This window comes from Caretta caretta, chromosome 2 (genome assembly GCF_965140235.1).
Source record: "Caretta caretta isolate rCarCar2 chromosome 2, rCarCar1.hap1, whole genome shotgun sequence".
Classification (NCBI taxonomy): domain Eukaryota; kingdom Metazoa; phylum Chordata; order Testudines; family Cheloniidae; genus Caretta; species Caretta caretta.
Genome location: NC_134207.1, coordinates 39,735,866 through 39,753,360, shown reverse-complemented (window position 1 = coordinate 39,753,360; position 17,495 = coordinate 39,735,866). Strand labels below are relative to the sequence as shown.

Sequence of the window (17,495 nt, the reverse complement as noted above, 5' to 3'; positions counted from 1 at the left end):
ACATTTTTTTGGCTTATGGTTTTTGTTTTGTTTTGTTTTGTTTTTGTCTTTTTCCTCTTCTCTGTGCATCACCTCAAGCCTTGGGGAAGACTGTTGGTCTCTGGGGCAATACGGAGGTGTATTCCTTTCCTGTACTGACAAGCTGAACAGACGTACCTTGTTGGTTCGACCCGTCAGCAAGCAGGACCCTTTCAGTAATTTCTCTGGCTTCTTTCCTCCTGTAAGAAATCCTTTTAAAACTTATAGTACAGAACTTCCATTAACAAACACAAGTAGGAGAAAAAATATCTCAAATGTCATTAGTTTCTTCCCATTATTTGTCATTTATATTGTCTCTGTACTGAATATATTTATTATCTTGTTTTACTCCCTTTTTGTTCTCTGGCAACAATTGTCAAATTCCTTTGCTTGGGCCTGGGAAGCAGTGTCTTTTGTTTCCTCTGAAATCTACACCACTGCTATTTGGTAAAGTGGCAAAGCTAGAATGCCTCATTTAAAGTAACTAAGATCCTGATCGCACGATGTACTTAAGCACATGCGTAAACCTAGGCATGTGAGTAGTCCCATTGAAATCAGTGGGACTGCTCAAATACTTTAAAGATAAGCATGTATGGAAGTGTTTGCTGGATTGAGGCCCAAATGTGTGCGCAAAAGCCAGTATTGTATATTGTATCTTGTTTGTGGTGGCTGTAATGATATTCTCAGTGCCTTTAATTACTTTATGTAACTGAGCTATGCCTTAAACTAATTTATTCACATATATTATTTACAATATATACAATAATTACAGAAAACCGTTCATATGGTCACAATTCCTTGAAAGTCTCAGAACATTACAGTAGTCTCAGCCAGCAAGTAATACAAGTTACTTAACTGTTTCTCTTGCATGACCTTTTTCCTATTGGATTAATAGTCATGAGCAAGCACAAAACTTAAAGTGGCCTAGAAGTAATACCAAAAAAAGCATAAAGGGCCAAAATGTGCTAACCTGGATGCCTGTTAGGCTTGGCTAGGCTCCCTACTTCGAGCATTGCTACCTGGCTCCTGGTACATGGGGTCGCAGTGCTGCTCAGGTTTGGCCCTACTCCCCTGAAGCTGAGGTGGCCAGGCCAAATTTGAGTAAGTGATGTTGTAACTTGTCGCACAGGCTCACACAAATTTGGCCTGGCCTCACCACCATGAGGGGGGCCAGGCCAAACCTGAGCAATACTGCGATGCCAGGGGCCCAGTCGTAACTCCTGGAGCAGGGAGCTGAGCCCGGCGAGCCCTGTGGGATAGAAGCTGCTTCAACCAGGACAGGGATTTTGTGGGTTAAAGCGGACAGACCCACAAAACCCAGAAGTATTGGGGTGCCTTACTGCGCACTACACATGTCTACACTTTTGGTGGTGTTTAGGGTACATGTAGTGACACTTCTCAGTAAAAAGCAGGTTGCATTCACACTGCAGTGCGTAGCTACACAGAGCAGGGAAAGGCTCTGGCAGGAGGGAGGCAGCAGGAAAAGGTTCTGGCAGTGGGACAGTACACTGCTAAAAATAGCAGTATAGAGATGGGAGGCACTGCTTGGGCATGTGGAAAGCCACGTAGGGTACATACCTTAAGGTTCTGGTGTGTCCTTACTCACCTAAGCAGTGCTTAACCATCCACACTGAAATTTATACCTGTGCTGGGAGGACATGCAATATTTGTACTCTGCATGCCGCCGTAAGTGTAATCGTAGCCTAAGAGTGCTTTCAGGCAGTTTTGCTTAGTACGCTTCTGAAGTGTATTAAGCCAATATGCACAAAGAAACTCTTAGTGTGCCGTACAAATGTCCACGAGGGGAGTTAGAACAGAGTAGCTAGTGTGGGCTTTTTCCTGATGTAGACAAGCCTTATGTATTCAGTCTCTAATATTCACAGAAATGAAAAATTTTAAAAATTAATAAAAATACAATCATTGTATGATTGTATTTTTTGAAGTTAATGGGAGTAGACACCTGAGCAGGTTACAGCACGGACCCTTTATCTTTAGTGGTATGACAGATTATATGAAATATTTCTGTGTTAGTGGAAGTTCTGTTCCATTTGATTTATTTTCTGTCATGAATATGTCCATCATTCTTTTACTTATTCTAGTTGTTCAAATTTGTTCTAATAAGAGTGAAAGCTAACTTACTAATTGGTTACAATTCACTTAATCATATGATCTTTCAGCTTCTCAGCATTACAAATACTAATTACATTTATGTAAGAAGTTAGTGCTTACATTTATAAAAATTTTAAATACATTAATTATTGATTCTGAATAAATAAAATCTGAAAATGTTGAAAGAAGCATCTACTGTGTTTACAAAATGCAGTTGCTATACTTATGCTTGAGTGATTAAACACTATTATCATAATGATATATAATATTATGTCAAAACCAATTTGATTTTATTTGCTTTCCTTTATTGTTAAAATTATTTAATTTGTTTTATTAGTTTATTTTAAAATTCTCAACTTTTGCAGTAGCTCACTCAAGGTCAATTTTCAGTCAGAAATGAATGTTTAATCTAGATACTGGAGGAGATTTTTCAAAGGTACAGATGTCAGGAGCCTAATACACTCTGACAGCCAATGGGAGTTAGGCATCTAACTTCCAAATGTGCCTTAGAAAATCTTTCCCTCTGTGTAAAGAAATCTTGCAAATTTCTGAAGAATAATGTAATAAATTTTGAAAGGTTTTTTTTAGTATTGAGATGAATTATTTAGTGTATAGGGTGTGGTAGTTAGTTTTACGGGTGTTCTGCAGAAGAAATTTGAAGTATAAAGTTATCTTGCCATCGCTGGTACAGAGTGATGGTTGGGCCCACAGAGGGAATGAAAGCGATAATAAACTCTCTAAAATGAAGAAGGGGTAATGGAATATAGATAATTCTAATCTTATGCACAATTTTTTAATAAATATTTTTTGGTAAATTTTGACTTTCTGAAGTGCAAGAAATATTTTGGGTAGTAGTATTTGAGGGATATTAAGCTACCAGGCTGTGTTCAATGGTTTATGTACAGCACAGATGAACAGAAAAAAATGAATGTTTAGTGTCACTAAAATATTCAGCAGTTCCAGCTTACATTGAGCTGTGCTGTGATAACGTTTGGTCATACTGTGAGGTAGATGGCCCTTCTAAAAATTTAAATAAGCCTTTTCTTTTGTTGTTTGGAGAAAGTAAGAAGCCCCTGCCCCCCGCCCCCCCCAAAAAAATCCCTGAAAAGATGAGCTAATAAAGAAATAATATTATTCTCTGTTTAAGATGTTTAACCTGTTCTCTTTACTGCCGTTTTAATTATTGTTTCTTTTTCCTGGAACAGACAACTGCAAAACTTTTAGATGGCTCACACCAACAACATGGATTTCTCTCTCTCACTTATACAAAGGCTGTAACAAAAAATGTCCGGCACAAGTTGATATCAAGAAACGAACGAAGAACTTTCCATAAGTTATCTGAAGGTCTCAATGATGGGTCTCCTCATTTTCTTCATGAGATCCTTCTTTCTGCTCAGGCATTTGATGTTGTCCTATGTTTCCCTTTGCTTAATGCAATTGCAAGTATATTTCAAGCAAGGCTGCCAAGGAATCAAAAAGAGAAAAGCAAATCACCTGGCCAACCTATGAGGACTCACACTCTAACATCTCGGAACTTACCTCTGATTTATATCAACACAGGTGTAATCAGAGTCTTCTTTCCCCAAACTGAGGAAATTCAACATGATACAGGAGGTACTATGTACTGTATGAATTTATTTATTATGTGAAACATTTACTTCCTCCACGCTCTTTGGTGAGGGTTAAACGTCACAAGATGAAACAGATCTTTTAAGCAAGTTTCTTTGCACTCTAGACAGGTGAATTATAGGGAAATCTAGTCCCTTTGACCAAAAGGTTTTATCTCAATTATCTCACTGCTGCTTGTGATAATGGCATATTTAGCAATGTTCCTGGGGCTCTCATACTGTAAGACACAGAGATGGAAAATAAAATTAATATGATACACACTAGATTTCTTAAGAGTATAGAAACAGTTACTTTGGAGGTCTACCTTTGTCTGTCCATAGCGTTTGAGCTGTGAATGTCATTGTTAAAGGAGTTGGTCAGGAGTTGCATGGAGAGAACTTAAGCCCTGAGTCTGCAATTAGATCTGCAAGAGTTGACTCTTGTGCCAGCACAGACCCCCTTTGAGGCCAGTGGATGTCCATGCTGGTACAAAGTATCCACCTAGGTCAGATGGATCCATTTGCAGGAATAGGACCTTATGGTAGGGAACTACTGAAAACCCTCAGGGCTTACATACACAAACATTCAGTTTGTAGCAAGCTAGAGTGTGAATCTATCCCAGAATTAGCCTGTTGCAGACTGTCTGTGTGGACCCTGCTGATAGCATGAATAGTTTGTTAATGTGCCTTGATTTAGTCCCATTTCAAAGGGGACTAGATCAAAAATCATTAACAAATTGTTAATGCACATGAGCGGGGTCCACAGTCAGTCAATCTATGGCAGGCTAATGCGAAGTAGATTCACAGCTCAGCTTGCCACAAACTAAATGTTCAAGTTCGACAAACCCTCAGACAGCTGGGCAGATGGATGGGTACTTAGAAAGATGGAGGGTGTAAAAGCCTTGTGCTCAGTTAAACCATTACTCCAAGTCTCTGCATTAAGTGGCTTGATGCCCACCACAAAATATATTTATTATGTTTATACTCAGGCTTTTAATTCTTGCATCTACATAGAAAGACATTAACGTTAAAAGTACACCTACAGACAGCTAGAGACTATATAGTTACAAGTACTGTACTCCCACTGTCAACTACCATTCTGAGAAAGGAACAAAATGTATTCCTGATATAATGCTATGTTTACATAAGGCATATAGGTATGGTTTGTTGCTATTATCTGCAAATAATACACAATCTAAACCCATGAGGGTAGAGTTTAAATTTTCGCATAACCTAACAACAAGAGGTGCAGACAGAGTGAGTTTAGTTGGATTATTTTTTTGCCAACATCCTCTACAATTTTCCAACTGGGAATGGCAGAAATACAGTCAGATAAAATTAGAATGGCTTTGTTGGCAAGGAAGAGTTATCGTTCTGCTGGGAAGGGAGTCTGAGGCATGCTGTCAAGGAAATTTTTTAAAGAATATGTTTTTGCAACATCTGTAGTTTTGCACTTCATTAAAATTACATTTATAAAAAATGCTCTGGCTGGCTTAAAGAAAGAAAGACTGACCTTGTGCTATCCACGTTTTCAAGGAATTACAAATAGCAGAACTGCTGTGGGTAAGCTTGAATGGAGGTTGTAAACACACATGCATGTATAAAGAATGGCCGAAAGAGTTAAAACTTTATTAAAATAAAAACAGAACAAACTGACCCCCAAAACTAGAATTTCTGGAGTTTCATGAAAATGTGAAGGTCAGTGCCAGACCCTTTCTGTCTCTTTCTTCTTTCACCCCAACCCTTTCTAAACTCAGGTACTTCTGAATGAGGACATTGAGGTCTCCTTGCCCCTGAAGTCTAGAGACTGTAACAAAGGCCAAGGCTTGAATATGACCAACTGTTATTTTTAAATTAACAATGGCCCTTTAAATATTAGGATTTGAACTGCTTTTGAAGGCCTCTGTAGTATATAGTCCATCTGCAAGAGGTGTTCATATTAGTTTGAGATCAGTACAGTATACCAAAAAAAGTTGTTGTTTCAATATGACAATTTAAATTAATATGCTACATGGTACTATATTGGGCATATTTTCTCTAAATATTTCATAAGTTAACTATTAAAATATGATTGATCTTTCCTTTGCCATCAGTTAGGACATCTATTAGTCACAGGCCTGTGTAACCACTGATGCCTGTTTTCTTTTTAAAAATTCAATGTAACTTTTCTTTTCTTCAGCACAAAATGTTCAAAGTGTCATGTTTCTTTGATAGTTATTTCAGTAGCACAACCAGATTAGAGGTATTTTCTAGCAAGTCTCATGCTGGACTTGGTGATCCCCAAAGATGACATGCTGTAATATTGCACTTTTCATGTTGATCATAATTTTTTTCTCACTCCTCTATATCTAAGGACATCATTACACTGAAACAAATGTTGTACAAGACAGTCTCTTTAATACCAGGAAAGTTAAAGGTGTTACAAAAATGAATGTTGATGTTATATACTGTATTATAAATACTTACTGTCTAGGGCCCTGAACCTGAAAACATGGCACAGCTTAACACTCATAGTAGTCCCACTGAATTCAGTAGGACTACTTACATTAATGAAGTTAATGTACATGTGTATGACTCTGCATTCTGGAGCCTACATAAATTATATAAAAAAGTTTTATTTAATTGTGCCGTTATTCTTGAGGGTTAAATCTCTTTTTTAACATTAAATACCAAAAAGCATGAAAAGCTTCACCAAGTGCAAGCATGGTGCTAAACAAAGAATTTAGCTCTTGAGGCTGTGTAACAGCTGGATTACATAAACATTTAAGAATTGCTGCTAAAATATCTGTTTAAAAAATCCTAAAACATAACAATTGCAGTAAGGCACCTTACTTTATGTACTGTAACTTCTGTTTTCTACTTTTGCAGTATGTTTATTGTCATCTAATTTAACAAAAGAGCAAAATGAGTTTTTATGTACTCATGAAATATAGTTTAATACATCTAACAGACCATGTAAAGAATGAAACTAATTATTTAAAAAAACCTCATTTGAAGGATACAAAAGTACAAGTACGTAGCTTTCCCACGTATTAGTCAAGTGAGTACTTTGCCAGTGAGCCACAGGTGTGCAGCACTAGGGGTAGATGAAAACAAAAGTGAATGTGAGGGGCCTTATGACATATATATCTATAATAAATTTGTCCCAGGGTGCATTCATTGTGTAATATATACATTCTTACTCAGAACTTTAGAAATACATAAACAAGCAACCATGGTTTTATTCATTATAGTTTCCACATAGAAGTTTTCCCCTGAAAAGTTGAGGAGAGTATGTGTGGCAGAATATGAGTTAAGAGGTGTATTCTCCATCAGTAAATCAGGACATAAATCACCTCTACCCCCAACACAGACGCATCAAAATATTGATTAGTATGGTACTCTCTATATATGTTAAAGATTTAATTTGTTAAACCATGTGACATTGCATTACTCTTTGGTACATTTTGTGCTCGGTAAGCTGCAAGTGTTGGATGTACTCATGGTACTGAATACGTTTACACACTTTCTTTTACCAAAATCCAAACCCTTGTTTAAAAAAAATTAAGAAGTCGACGACTTTCTCAAGTGCTACTTTTTTTTGCCTACCCTTGTTCACAAATAGTGTCATGTTTTACAGCATAAGTGTGGTGGTGACCCGAGTAATATTGAAACTACTGAGTAGGGTTCTATTTATTGCACTGTAATAAATGATTAAAGTGACAAATACTGGAAACAAGAGACCCAGAACCACTTTTGTTCGGTATTCTAAAATCCTTAGCATAAAAAGGATTTGGGTGAGAAAGAGAGAAAATGCAATACTTAGCATGGGGATCTGCCACCCAAAACCTTTAAAAAAATATTAAAACACATTTAATATCCTTCCCTCTTTCCCCCACAGACATTTTAAAGCACATTATGTTAATTCAACACCAGCAGTAGGTAGTTTAAGTCTAATATTTAGGCTTAGTAAAAAAAAAATCAAAACTATTTGGTTTTGGTTAAAAGTTATTGGCAGAAAAAGTTTTTTGCGGGCATTTAAAAATTTCCCCTTCAGTGCTTGCAACCAAAACAACTGAGCATCATTTTGCTCAGATTAAGGACTGAAGGATCTGGGCTCTGATTTTTGGGTAGACAGGTTTCCTGCAAGCAAATCATTTGTACTATCACTCAGTGGTTTACTTTGCAGCATTTTGCATTATATCGTTTTTTCTGTATTACCAAGAATTCTATGATCCCTGAGATCCGTTCACAAAAGTTATATTTCCAGACTACAGAGCAGGGCCTCAGAATGTGACTGTCTGATTCACCAAGAAATGAATTGGTCTGTAGAAGCCATTCAAAAATAAAAAAGCTGAGGACTGACTAGTTCTTTCCACATCAAGCAATGAATTATTTCGTAAAGTACTTCAACTCTCTTCTGTGGCTGAACATTTACTTACAGAACAAGATATCTGAAGTATCTTACTGGGTGGCCACAGATGGTGAAATGGGCTGGGTTTAAGTACTTCCATATTAAGTGGGTTGATATGTGTAATGTATGTAATATGTATAATACTGAAGATGGAGTGGGAAACTCTATGAGCATGCTCAGTCATATACTTTAGATATTACTGGCGGTTTCCCAATTGCCATAAAATCCTTCAAAGTAGGAGTGCTGCAAAATACCTAATGCAAGTCTTTGTGGCTGTTGAAATAGAACACTTTTTTTTTTTTTCAGTGACGATGCAAGAGAGCTATGGAACTTCAGTGTACTATGAGCAATAGAATCTAATTTTTTTCTCAGAAGAGCTCTGGTTTTATGTCTAATTCAGCATTCATTTAAAGTAAACATTTTCTTCATCTGGCTAAAATATAAAACCTAATTTAGACAAAGTAAAAAGTAGAGGTTTTTCATTATAGCAGTTGAGAATGCCACAAAAGAGACTTCTTCACAGATACATATCACATCTTTTTATTTTTTCACAGTGTGTAGGGTATTATATACTGTGCTGAATATATACTGCACACCACTGAGCCCAATCTTGCTATCTTTGTGTTTATCATGTTTGTTGCAATCAGTAAGGTGTGCTCCATGGATAACTGGTGAAAGATCTGCTATTGTGTGGTGAGATTGTAAAATCTTGCATTCTTTGATTCATACCTTCCAAAGGAGCCCACAACATAACGCTGAGTAATATTTTAACATTTTAGATATGTATATGCTTCAGTAGGCTGTACATGGGGAAGCAGCTGTAGAATACGAAAATCTGTTGGAATCAATATCCTTTTGAGAAGGTATTTTTAAAATATGATAGCTCAAGGTAGAGCAAGAGGTCACAGATTATGATTTAAGTGCAAGACAGAACTCTACGGGGAAACCTGGCACCAAGTAACAGCCTTCTCCGTTGTATATCATCACAGTAGTGCTATTGACTGCAATGGGGTTATTTGCGCAAGTAGTAACTCTTGTGCATAATTTTTTGCTGGATTGAATCCTTAGTACGTACTCTGATTCAGAGATTCTTAATAAACAATATTTTATATACGTCTGCCATGTACCTCTGTGCACACACCTACTTATAAAACAGATGCATGTTTTCTCTCTCCTTAGCTGAAGCTAATCAGGCAATAAAAGAAGACACTTTGATTCTCAAGATTGGCTCTGTCTCTATGGCTCCCCAGGCTGACAACCCTCTTAGCAGAGCTGTACTCAGAAAAGATATTTACCAGTAAGCATTTTTCTTATATCTAAACTCACAAATATTTCATTTGTAGGGGAAGTTAATTGATCAATAAAACTTGGTCCATGCAGCCTGTAAAAGTACTTTTGATATTCAAAACCAGGTATTTTTTATTTTCTTCACTTGCAGGCTTTTAAATCAATTCAGACATATCAAGTATTTCTGTGAAGTGTTGATGCATAACAGAATTTAAATGTCAAGTCATTATGAAAGTAAAGATCACAGATGAAAGCATTTTAAGAGACTTGGTTTTATGTAGCGAAAACTCAGATCACCTAAGAAGAAAAGGGACTGTTTGTAACTAGCATAGCTCTTAATAGCAGTGTAGTGTGAAAGTGATAGATATTCACAATGTAAATGGTAAACACACATTCAAAATTCAGGACTGTTGATGTCATGTGGATCAAAGCTGTAAAGGAGAGCAAATTCTAAAGAGACATTTCACAGTAAACACATTTTCTGCAAAAATGTCATGCTCTGGATTGTGTCATTGAGTATGTGCAAACCTCACTAATTATATGTAGGCAGCAAAACTGGCAAACATATGTAATCAACATGATAAAAAATAATGTATGATATTTAGTAGAATTGGCTCTGATGCCAGACATGAAAGTATGGTTGCAAATAATACCAGGTGAGAAAAGTTACAGAAATACAGATGAACAAGTGTCTTATACTTCCTGTTGGTCTGTTTCTCAGATGTGGCAATATTTTTGTTTGAAAAGTGCTTCATACTGCACTTCAGCATAAGTTACAAACATGAAAATCCTTTCCCAGCAGTAAAACATTTACTGCTTAGAAAATGACAGCAATTTTACTTTGTCAAGTGTAGGAACTTTTAGGATGGCAGGAGACCATGAAATTTCTCCAGCTCCTTGTCTCTTCTGTTCATCGAGAAATTATAAGGCAGTCTTTTTTTCTCCAAATACTTGTCAAATTTCCATTTGAAAATATTTGAATTATTATATTTGCTCATATGTTTGTCACTAGTAGCTTATTCCTTATATTAAATGGGCTGTGACTATTATCACATTAGGATCCCTTCTGTGAAAGTTCTTTGTGTCCTGTTGCCAGTGACTGCTTTCAATGAGGAGGTCTGAACCAGTTCCCACTCTCTCACAAATGTACTGGCTTCTGTCTCCGTGGTTCCTCCGATCTCACAATCCCTCCCTCCCCCCCACTAAATTAGTTTGTGAGGAGCAGAACCAAAACTACATCCTACTGTCCTTCCCTTCCTCTGTTCCTGTCCTATCCTATCTAAAAACTATTTTAAAAAATTCCCCTAGCATAAATTTGAACCTGCAAGATCTAGTTTCAATAATGTAATCTCCAGTGCTGTCTCTTACAGTGGGCATGTGGCACTCCTTACATAGACATTAAAGACTAAATGGGCCAGATTTTTAGCTGGTGTAAATTGTCATAACTCCACTGAAGTCAGTGAAGCTATACCAATTTATACTAGCTGAGAATCTGGTCCAGTGCTCTTGCATCTGTAGGTGCAGTACATCACATTTCCAGAACTAGTTCAGTCCAATGATTAGGGGTCCTGAAGCTTTCCTTTAAGTTGGTGGTTTATAATGCACTAGACCAATGGTCCTTTTCATTTGTGGACCTCTGAAAAATTTTGAATGGAGGTGCGGACCACTTTGAAAATCTTAGACATAATCTGCAGATCTGCAAGGGTCTGCAGACGACAGGTTGAAAACCACTGTTCTATGTTAACGGGAACTTTTCACATACTCCTTAGACATAGTCTGTAGATCCCCAGAGGTTTGAAGACCACAGGTTGAAAACCACTGCACTAGACTAGCTTTTGGCAACATATATTTGGTTCTCTCAGTTCTACGACTTAGAGTGTTGTTTTTGTTTTGTGCTGCTAAGTTTTTAGATATTTTTTTAAATATGTTTTTTCTAACAAGCAAGTCATTAAAAAGCCCAGATACAATACAACAGACTAAGGGAATTTGAGGTAAAATTGGGTAGGACGGAGAGAAGTGTTGGATCACAAACATCCTCTAGCTATCTGACTGTCACTGATTAAATCATTGACCCTATACACAGTGTCACACTTCTCAGTGCAGTAATGTTCTCCTCAGCAACATCTGCAGTCTCCAGCAGTTTTCCCATATCTGCTTCATTCACTCTCAATCTTATTTCACAACATAGGTGAAAGGCATATCTTTTCTCTCTTAATTATGCAATTATATTCTTGACAACAATTTTTAAAAATCTTTTGGGGCATAATTTTCATAAAGGAAATGACGGGCAACAAGGGATGAGTCACTTGATGACTGCCTGTTCTGTTCATTCCCGCTGGGGCATTTGGCATTGGCCACTGTCGGAAGACAGGATAGTAGCCTAGATGGACCTTTGATCTGACCCAGTATGGCCGTACTTATATTCTTAAGGACACTTGGCAAAATTATAGCATGAGATTCCAATCCTGCTTTTCTTTAAAAAATGTTTTGAACTGTTGAGGCAAGCCATAGCAAATTTCACGCTATCAAAATAAATGAAGTAATTTTTAACATCAAAAGTTTTAGAATGCCAGCTTTGTGGCACAGTGGTAAATTTTCTGCATTTCTAATTCGAAGTTCAGGATTCAGTCTGTGTTCCCATGCATGACATAGATTTGGGAGCATTGTGCCGAGGATATACTCAGTCTTCATTCAACAGTAGCAGGGGCTAGAATTCAGAAGGGAGCTCATTTCAAAACTCTTGTTAGAAAGGAGGATAATACAAAGACTTTGTATAATTAGGGCATGGGTGGAAGCTAGAAAAGAATAAAAGTAAGGCATTTATGATTATGTTGGTTCAGCTTCAGCCCTCTGCTGCTCAGAGACTAGATTTCATTACCTGACCAGGATTCTCACAATCTGGAAGGGCCACAGCCTATGGGGAATAGTGTTAGATGACAACTGTGTGTGACTGGGGAATCCAAATGTTAGTCAGGGGTTGTCAAAAAGCAAATGAAAACAACAACCCCATAAAACTTAACACACACGTTTTGTTTAAAAATGGATAATAAATATCATTTTCAACATATGTAATGTAGTGTCCATTATAGAACATTTAAAAATATAAAAAGTCTGTTGAGTACTGGAGATTTATCTGCTGCAGAATCTTAATAATCCCAACATGGCTTCTTCCCCCTCTTTCCATCCTTCCCCCGCTTCAATTTATTACTACTGTTTTTAATAGAATGTAAGAAAATAAATCATTGTCTGAACCACTGTCTTTACAGTGTTATGGGAGTGCGGACACACAGCCTTTTAATTTGTGGTCTCACTTTGGTTTAAACAGTCTTCTGTTTAGGTCTGTGCTGCAACCACATGGAATTAGTGTCATTTTTTGTAGTGTTCCTCATGAAGAAGAATTTTCTCCTCACATTTAGAAACTCTCCTTATTGGAAAAGAGCTTTCTTGTTTAACTTGGAGAGAAAACTAAATTCAAAAAAGCGATCATGGAGAAGCAACTCACCCTGAAAGTTTGGATGCAAACATCTCCCCACGTGAATATTGGCATTTAGCAAGCAACATAATTAACAAGATGACTCTATTTTTATTTTACCATATAAAACAGAGATCCCAAATTAATGATTTCCTCTCAAAATATTTTATCTTTAATATACTTACATTGCATAAATGTAGGGTTTAATTTCTTTTAAACCAATTAATGAGATACAACAAATAGGATAAATTTACCATAACACCAAAAAGCAGACTCTTTAAAATAGGTATTATTATACAATTTGCTGCCTCCAAAAAGGGGGCAATGCCTGCTTTTCCTCTGAGATACATGTGTGTGAGAGGATGGGGTGTTGTTTGTTTTTTAAGATTTCTTATGAATTTCTGGTGTCTGCATTCCAGCTCATAAAGTTTTGCCCTTTAAGAAAATGGCCACCATCTCCCATTCCTGTCAATGGGACTGAAGCTACAGGGTGCTCTAAGCTGGACAGCATGGCATAACCTTTATAGATGTCAGAAGAAATGAGGGAGAATGTATATAGGCAATAAATTGGGGGGGACAGGACTGGGAGTGAGAATGTGAGTGCAACCGCTGCCTATCCCATATATAGAGAACAATAAACAGAGATAGAATGGCAACTCCCTACACCTTTAGGGAATAGGACAGGGTAAGTTGAGATCCCTCCGATCAGTGAACAGGAAGGCCATATTTTTGTGCATGTATTAAAGATTTAATTTTGACCTGTCTGATAACACAGTTTAGAGTGGGAGACTTTTCCCTGAAGATGAAGGGAATCTGAAGACTGTTGAAAAACAATGTGATTTATTTATTTTTTAAAGACCACATCATTTACTGGGGTCTGACTCATAATTTTTAAATTTATGGAATTAGCAACACTGACTTGATCTTGTTACTCAGACTCTGTGGTGAGTTTAGGATATGTTTCAAAATATTAGTATGTAATACTTTATGTTGGAATTTATTAAATACAAAATTGTGGGTGGTGATTATGACTACTACAAAAAGCAAAAACAAACATGGAAAATGCTTTAGATCTACTTCACAATTACTTGTCATATGGAGACTGATTTATTGAGAGAGCCTTTCTTATTGGGACCTTCCCCTCTGAGACCAACCAAGAGCACCAGTACTAGAGGATCCCCCTCCTCTGCCAAATAGGCTAGGGGAAGCAGGGAAGGAGTTCTTGGGATGAAACCAGCTCTCAGGAGCAGCAGGAATTTTCCTCACTCCCTTGTTCCTATTTACTCACCTTCTTCTTCAAGAGATGTCCCTGTGGATGCTCCACTTCAGGTCAAGGTGCGTCCCAGCGCCTTTGATCGGAGGTTTCTACAGCAGTACCCCTACGGGCTGTGCACGTGCTGTGCCTGCCTCTCGAGCTGTCAGTGTTCTAATAGCGCATGCACTGCCCGGGCTCCTGGGTTCCTTCTCTACCGTCCCCGGCTAGAGACGGAGTTCAGCAGTGCTCTTTGACATTAGCTAGTTAGTTTGTTTCTCAGTTTAGTTAAATAGTTTCAGTCATTAGAGTTATTACTTAGATAAGTTATATTAACTGTTACATTTATTTCTTTAAAAAAAAAAAAAACCTCCGCGGTTTCGAACATGCCTGTCTCCCCAGGCTGCAAGAGATGTGTCTCCTGTAAGGATGCCATCCCCATCTTGGACGGGCAGTCACAGTGCATACGCTGTTTAGGGGAGTCTCATGTACCCCAAAAATGCGTCCACTGTGACAAATTGAAAGCGTGGACCCGCAAGGACAGGGAGTTCAGGCTTAAAATGCTGCTCCTAGAAAACTCCCTCAGACCTGCGTCTGACCCTGGCCAGCAAACCTCTGTGACACCCTCCAGAGGCAAAGCAAAAGCAAAAAAACGGCCAGCTTCCTCTCCCCTCATGAGCCGTTTCTCAGGGAAATAGTTAAAACCGGCTCTCCGATCTCTGATAACTCCAGCTCCATGGCTCAGCGCCTTCAACGAGGCTCAGGGCTTCCAGTTGCCCATCTCTTTCAGTTCTCCTTCGGCCACCTCTGTTACTACGGTGCCAAGAGCTGCCATGGTCCCAACGGTACAAGCGGCAGCTGCGGCAACGTCCTTTGATCTTGCGGCTCCGCTTTTCCAGCTGCCGCTCTCAGCACCGACCCCCCTGAGCTCTCCAGCCTCCTTTGCTGTGCCTACCTCAGGGGCTCCTACTCCGCGGAGCCAGCTTTTGCCCCTGGGACACCCTTCAGTGCACCAGCAGCTGCCCCAGCAGACTCTGCCTCTGCCTCTACCAGCTACACCAGCACTGACTCCTGCTCAGTTAGCTCCACCGCAGTTTCTACAGCCAGAGGAATTAAGGGTGTCCCATGCTCCTGACTCTCCTCTTCTTGGCATCAGTCTCTCACCGAGACCTTTAGCACCCTACCTTCAGTACTCCCCTACTACTTCAAGCCCCTCCAATAAGGTGTGGGAGGATGAGGAAGAGGAATACGATGAACAGATGATTTCCTCTCAATACTCTCCCCAGATTCAGTTACCTGCAACTGGGAGACACATTACAGCACGATCGCCATATCCTCATGGCTATCCACACTGGTATGGAAATCCCTGGAAGGGACCACCTATGCCTCCCCCGGGGCAATGGCCACACTGGGGTTCATGGACCTACACCACACCACACTTGGGTGTTCCGTAGGCTCCCCGGAGGAAAGCTGTCAGACCCTCCCCACTGATGGTTTACACTGAAACTCAGATAAGAAACCCTTCCTCTGTAGCATGGGCCATGGGTCACTTGCTGGAGGATTCTCTGCTCCTTGAAGTCTTTAAACCACAATTTGAGGACTTCAATAGCTCAGACATAGGTAAGAGGTTTTTCGCAGGAGTGGGTGGGTGAAATTCTGTGGCCTGCATTGTGCAGGAGGTCAGACTAGATGATCATAATGGTCCCTTCTGACCTTAGTATCTATGAATCTAAGACCTGAAGTGGCTGCCACGCCTGCAGAGGACACTGCACCGCACACCTCCCCTACAGCCATAACACCACAAGACGCCACGGTGCCCCCCCACCACCACCTCCCACTTCCGATGAGCTCACTCACTTTCAAGAGTTGTTTAAAAGAGAAGCAGAGGAGCTCAAGATTACCCTGGAGGAGGTACCTGAAACACACCATGAGCTTATGGACATCCTGCAAGCTACGACCTCCTCCAAAATAGCCCTACCAATTAATGGGGACATTATGGAACCTGCTAAAGCTATTTTTCAGATCCCTGCCATAATAACCCTCACTAACAAGAGACTGTACCGCAAATATTTTGTCCCATCTAAGGATTCTGAGTTCCTATTTTACGCACCCCTCACCTAATTCGCTAGTGATCGACGTGGCCAATCAGAAAAACAAATATCAACACTTCCGGTCCACTCTATTGGACAAAGATAACAAGAGACTGGACTCTTTTGGCCGCAAAGTGGATTTTTCTTCCACTTTGCAATTTAGAGTAGTGAACTATGCGCTCTTAGCAAAATATGACCACAAAAATTATGCTAAGGTAATGCAATTTATTGGTGATGTGTTGGAGGATAAACGACAACAGTTTAAAGCAGTGGTGTCCGAGGGCCAGTTCATATCCCGGACACTCTTCCAACCACCCTTGATGCTGCGGACGCAGCTGCCAGATCCACAGCCATGACCATCGTCATGCAGCGGACCTCATGGATTACTTCTTCCTCCTTTCTGAAGGAGATACAGAATACGGTTGAAGATCTCCCCTTCGATAGAGACAAGCTCTTTGCCTCTACGACCAATGAGGTCCTTCACTCCATGAAGGACTCCCGGGCCCCACTCTGATCCTTAGGCATCCAAACACCTGCCTCAAAGAAGAGACAATATCGATATCAGCCATACCAACGACCGTGTTACCATACCTTTGCAAACATCCACCTTTAAGACAACATGATACACAACAACAACAGTGATATACGTCCAGGAATCAACGATGTTGCCCCCCACAAGCAATGGCGACCCACCGTCCTCACCCAAATAAACAAATCTGAAGTCTTGGTTGAGGGTATAGAAAACCTCTCACCCTCTCCAGCACAACTCCAACCAACCATTTTTGGGACATTGTTTGCATCCATTCCTGGCCAACTGGCAAACCATCACTATGGACAGATGGGTCCTGGAAATTATCAGATTGGATTATGCCATCCCCTTCCTCTCCTTACCTCCCTCCCACCCACCCTCCCACCCCATCCCTCTTCAGGGACCCCTCTCACGAACAATTGCTCTGTCAGGAGGTACAACATCTCATACATCTTGGAGCAATAGAGGAGGTACCCCCTCAAGACAGAGGGAAAGGGTTTTACTCCCACTACTTCTTGACAGAAAAGAAAAGTGGCAGTTGGTGCCCCATCCTCGATCTTCGACGGTTGAACAAGTTTGTCAAGAAACCGCAATTCTGAATGGTTATTCTCCCAACGATAATTCCGATGCTGGAGCAAGGAGATTGGTTTTCAACCCTCAACCTCCAAGACGCATATTTCCATGTCTCTGTCCACCCTGCCCATCAACATTTCCTCAGGTTTGCTGTGGCAGAGCAAC

At 39.6% G+C, this 17,495-nt stretch overlaps 1 protein-coding gene across 6 annotated transcripts in view; it reads left to right on the top strand.

Annotated features, from left to right (window-relative positions):
• The window catches only part of VPS13B (vacuolar protein sorting 13 homolog B), a 940,751-nt gene that overhangs the window by 626,985 nt on the left and 296,271 nt on the right, over positions 1–17,495 (top strand). For 5 of the 6 annotated variants that reach the window (XM_048841327.2, XM_048841328.2, XM_048841325.2 and 2 more), the window contains 3 exons: positions 79–220; positions 3,333–3,741; positions 9,307–9,424. In XM_048841327.2, the coding sequence (XP_048697284.2) occupies positions 79–220; positions 3,333–3,741; positions 9,307–9,424 (669 nt within the window). The remainder of the gene's footprint in view (positions 1–78; positions 221–3,332; positions 3,742–9,306; positions 9,425–17,495) is intronic. The other variant, XM_048841329.2, reaches the window with a different exon arrangement.